General features: G+C 54.6%; 1 protein-coding gene across 1 annotated transcript; it reads right to left on the bottom strand.

Annotated features, from left to right (window-relative positions):
- Nucleotides 1–69: 69 nt before the first annotated feature.
- Nucleotides 70–3,861, bottom strand: LOC104531588 (NAD-dependent protein deacetylase sirtuin-6; the record flags this gene model as incomplete). The annotated part of the gene is made up of 3 exons (XM_010176508.1): nt 70–133; nt 2,829–3,011; nt 3,734–3,861. Coding segments are annotated over 3 exons (375 nt in total), but the record flags the coding sequence as incomplete, so codon positions are not given.
- Nucleotides 3,862–4,756: the final 895 nt, after the last annotated feature.

Here is a 4,756-nt window from a genome sequence, read left to right as displayed (position 1 = left end):
TCCATCACTCCCCGGGGCTGGTAACAAAGCCCCCACCCCACTGACACCCTCCCCAGACCCAGGGCTCACGTACTTGCCACATTTCACACACTCTTCCACAAACATGTTCCCGTGGAGCTCAGCCAACTTATCCCTGCGGGAGAAACAGCAGAGGTGAGCTGGGGAAGGGTGAGAGCCCTGGGGCAGCAGGGGAAGCTGCCCAAACCCCCCTCCTCACTGGGGACCCTGCACCTCAAGGGCTCCCCCTCTTTCCAGCTCTGCCAGATCAGACCTGCCAGGTGACATGGGGTGACAGGACCCTCTGCCACAGCCTGGGGACGGTGTCCCAGCACAGGGGCTGCACTGAGGGGAATTATATTAGTTATAGATAAATATGGTTGCATCAGAGCAAGGCACCAGTGTCAGCAGGCTCTGGGTGCCACAGAACAACCTGGCCTTGCTGCAGAGAGGCAGTTCTGGTCCAGCCACCGATTGTGAGGACTTCCCTGTGCCAAGAGTGGCCACCACATGCAGGGCAAGCAGGTGCTGGTAACACCACAGCACACTGAGTGCTGCTTTGTGCATTGAACACAAGAAATTCTGTTCAAAGGGAGTTTGGGTAGAGCTGTTCCCCTCATGGGGCAGGGGAGATCCAGAGGACGTGTTCAGATCCTGGTGAGAACCCTCTGTGCCATGATTTCATCTCCATCACAAAAGCACCACACTATGGCCACCACCACTGGGACTACAGGGAGGGACAGCACGTCCTGGCTTTTTAATTTTAAATGCTTCCATCTGCAGCATCAATTCTAACCCCTGTTCTGATCCAGCTCCAAATCTTCTCAGTGCCTGGGAGTCACCTGGATCTTTGCTTTTCTCAGCACTCCGTGTTCCTCTCTGTCCTTGCACAGTTCCAGCCCTTTTACCACTCGTTTTGATTAAAACTCCCCTGGAGCTCAAAGCACAGAAGTTAGAAGAAAACAAAGCCACACTCTCCCTGTGTTCCTACGAGCCCCATGGTGACTGGGAACCTGCTCCAGGGTGGATCAGGAGACAGGACTGACTTGATTCCCCCCATTTTGGCCCCAGTTCAGCAGCGCTTACTTCAGCACGTGCTTTGCTTAGGTTGGAAGAGCTGTGCTAAAGCAGAGCAGGAGCTGGTGGCACTAAGCTGCAGGGAGCAGAGCTCAGTTCTGGTCATTATTTTCTATTTTTCCCCATGGTTGTTTATTTAAAAAAGGCAAACGTGGTACTGGGAGCAGGAACCAGGACTCAGGGCTTTTAATAATAGGAAATAGTGCCTGGAGGCAGCTCTGCTCAGCCAGGAATGGCTGAAGGCATTTGTGAGATGTATCTTCTCCAAGGTCCCATTCATGCTCCTCGTTCTCATCCCAACTCCCTTCATTTTATTTCCTTACTTGAATTCAGCTGCTCTCCCCTTTCCTTTCCAGGCAGCTCCAAGCAGTTTGCCTCACAAGACAATCGCTCACTGGTTTTAAGAGCTGGAAATGGGTTTTAAAACAGGCTGAGGTTTCTTGAAGGGAAAAGAGCCTGTGACTGCGAGTGCTAATGGAAAGGCAGGTTCCTTTGAGGACCCCTTTGAACCAGCCACTGTGCTGCTAAATGCATTTCAGTCCCCACCACCCACGCAGGGAGCACAGATCTCCTACCCTGGGCTCCCACACGTCGCAGCTCCCCGTGGAGGGAACACGGCTACGCAGGATCCCTGAGCCCATCGCAGCGGGCGAGGAAATCAGAGACCACAGCCGGTAAGTCAGACCAGTTCCAACTGTGGGACTCTCCCTCCATCTTCCCACCCTTGCAATTTTGCAAATTTACTGAGAGGCAAAATGGTTTTTAAGGCTAACTTGGGCCCAGGCGTGGTGCCATCGACTTTCTTTTCTCTCCAGAAATTCGATTTAAGCAAACTGTGAAACAGCACAAGGTGCAGTGCTGTGAGACAGCTCCAGCAGTGCTGGTAAATCAGGGTGACACGCGTCTCTGCGAGCAGCAGGAGCAGTTGGAGATGTTCTCACCCTCCATCCTGTCCCCTCACCCCTCTGGATGGGAACAGAAAGGAGCATGTGGCCTGAGTGCAGCTCTGAGCCCAGTTCCCAGCAGCACGTGCCCCGTTTGAAGCCAATATCTCACTCCCTGGGCCATGAGCCCCCAGGCAGCCACGCAGCAGAGGTGGGCTGACAGTGGCACTGACAGCTACAGCCACTCAGCTGGTGGGGACAACACACAACGGCTCAACACCGCGACATGTTTGTTCTCCTTGTGCACAAATGGCTTCTGGGTGTACTACAGAGCATCAGCTCAGGCTGAGGTATTTGGAGGGACTTTTTATAAGGGCAGGGAGTGACAGAACAAGGGGAAATGGGTTTAAGCTGAAAGAGGGGAGGTTTAGATGAGATATTAGGAAGAAGTTCTTCACTGTGAGGGTGGTGAGACACTGGCCCAGTTTGCCCAGAGAAGCTGTGGCTGCTCCTCCCTGGAAGTGTTCTTGGCCAGGTTGGATGAGGCTTTGAGCAACCTGGTCTAGTGGAAGGTGTCCCTGCTGCTGGCAGGGGGGTTGGAACTGGATGAGCTTTAAGGTCCCTCCCAACCCAAACCAGTCTGGGATTCTATAATTCATCACCCTCTGAATTATTACCATAACCTCCCTGCTCTAAATTCAAGCTGGTTTATGTACCCCTTCCCACACCAGCACATCCCAGTTTGCACTCCCAATAGCAGTGGGCAGACAGCTTCCAAGCCAGCCTTAGAAATCAAGAACATGCTAATGGGACAGCAAGAACAGCCCCAGGGCAGCGGCTGGGACAGGGACAGGGTGGGAGAGGCAGTACCGTGGAAATCCCGAGCGCACGTGAAGGCCGTCCACGTTCTGGCTGACCAGGAATTTCAAGATCCCGACTCTCTGCAGCCCCAGCAGCGCCATGTGAGTCTTGGAGGGTCTGGCATTTTCAAAAGTAGTGTCGAATTTTGGGGAGAGCCCCTTCTCTTCCATAGTCCAGACACCATTGGGCCCCCTGCAGCAATGGGGACAGAAAGAGGGAGAATTGAGAGCTCCAGCCTGGAGAAGAGAAGGCTCCGGGGAGATCTTATAGCGGCCTCCCAGTACCTGAAGGGGCTACAAGAAAGCTGGGGAGGGACTTTTCATAAGGGCAGTTAATGACAAAACAAGGGGAAATGGGTTTAAACTGAAAGAGGGGAGGTTTAGATGAGATATTAGGAAGAAGTTCTTCACTGTGAGGGTGGTGAGACAGTGTCCCAGGTTGCCCAGAGAAGCTGTGGCTGCTCCTCCCTGGAAGTGTTCAAGGCCAGGTTGGATGAGGCTTTGAGCAACCTGGTCTAGTGGAAGGTGTCCCTGCTGCTGGCAGGGGGGTTGGGACTGGATGAGCTTTAAGGTCCCTTCCAACCCAAACCAGTCTATGATTCTATGATAAGACAGTTGTAAATGCACCACGAGCCCTGTGTATTAATGGGGGATGAGCAAGGTGCTACTGAACGAAGGTTGTGGAGCACCAGAGATTTTTGTTGACACAAGCAAAGCGCACACAGAGCTTCTGCACGTACAGCTGAACATCAAACGGGTGTGCAAGAGGGTGAGGGTATTTTCAGCTGGATCCAGGACCAGGAGCAGAGCTGGCTGGGGTAGCAGGAAGCACAGCCCAGAGCTTTACAAGATGTAAGATGGACGCAGAGGAGGTGGCACCCTCCCAACCCCTTGCCTGCTGCCCACCGCCCTTACCTGAAGTCGGGAATGCCCGAGGAGGTGCTGATTCCAGCCCCCGTATGAAACACCACATTGGAGGAACTCCGGATCAAGTCTGCCAGCTCCTGCACCTTCCTCTCCAGTTCTTCCGGCGGGTCAAAAATCTGAGCAGAAGAAACAAACCACCATGGGAATGGAGAGATGCAGGGATAGATCCTACACACCTCCCGGCACAAAGACTCTGAGCAAACCACAATTCCTTCTTTTCCACGAAAGGAAAGAAGACTTCACATCCATTAATGACAAAAGCATTTAATTAGAGAGAAACAGTGTTGTATAAACCATCTCTGTGCAGGGTCAGGGCTTCAAACACCCAACAGTGCTTATTGCTCTCCTGCCAGGTAACTGATACCCCAAGAAGTGGCTGGGCTCCAGGGCACTGCTGGGCAGCGGGAGGACAGGAACGAACCCGGTGCCACCCCACGTGTGTGCTCAACTCCAGTTGTCACCGGCTCTGCGGACAGGACAGGGCCAAGGGACAGCGAGCCACACAGGAAACCATGGAGGTGGGGGACGCGGGGACGCGGTGGCTGGATGGGACCGTGTGCCCACTGGGTTTTCTGGCAGGGGCACAGGGTTTATTTTCTGTGAGATGTTTCTCCAGCCCAGTTTCCTGGGGACTGGGACTGAGGACAGAGCCCTGCATGCTCCTGTCCCCTCACACCCCCAGGCTCAGGACAGGCCCCTGCGTGTCCCTGTCCCCTCACCCTCAAACCTGTTTTAAGCTTCCCGAGCACTATTGGGGGTGTGGGACTGGGATCTCCCCTGCGGTGCCTGGGATGGCCCCTCACACCCACCCGTGGGGATCCCCACTGGGAAATACAAAGGGTCCCCATAGGGCTGGGAGCCCCACTTGGGGGGCACAAAACAGGGGGACAGTGCTGGGCCTGGAGGAGAATGACAAGGAGGGAGCCATGGGGTGGCCCTGGGGGCGACAAGGAGGGGACTATGGGGCTGTGGGACAAGGAGGGGGCCATGGGGTGGCCCTGGGGGGGACAA

Source organism: Antrostomus carolinensis, unplaced genomic scaffold (genome assembly GCF_000700745.2).
Source record: "Antrostomus carolinensis isolate BGI_N321 unplaced genomic scaffold, ASM70074v2 scaffold51559, whole genome shotgun sequence".
NCBI classification, from domain to species: domain Eukaryota; kingdom Metazoa; phylum Chordata; class Aves; order Caprimulgiformes; family Caprimulgidae; genus Antrostomus; species Antrostomus carolinensis.
Note: the sequence above shows the minus strand (reverse complement) of the source record. Positions and strands in the feature narration are given on the sequence as shown.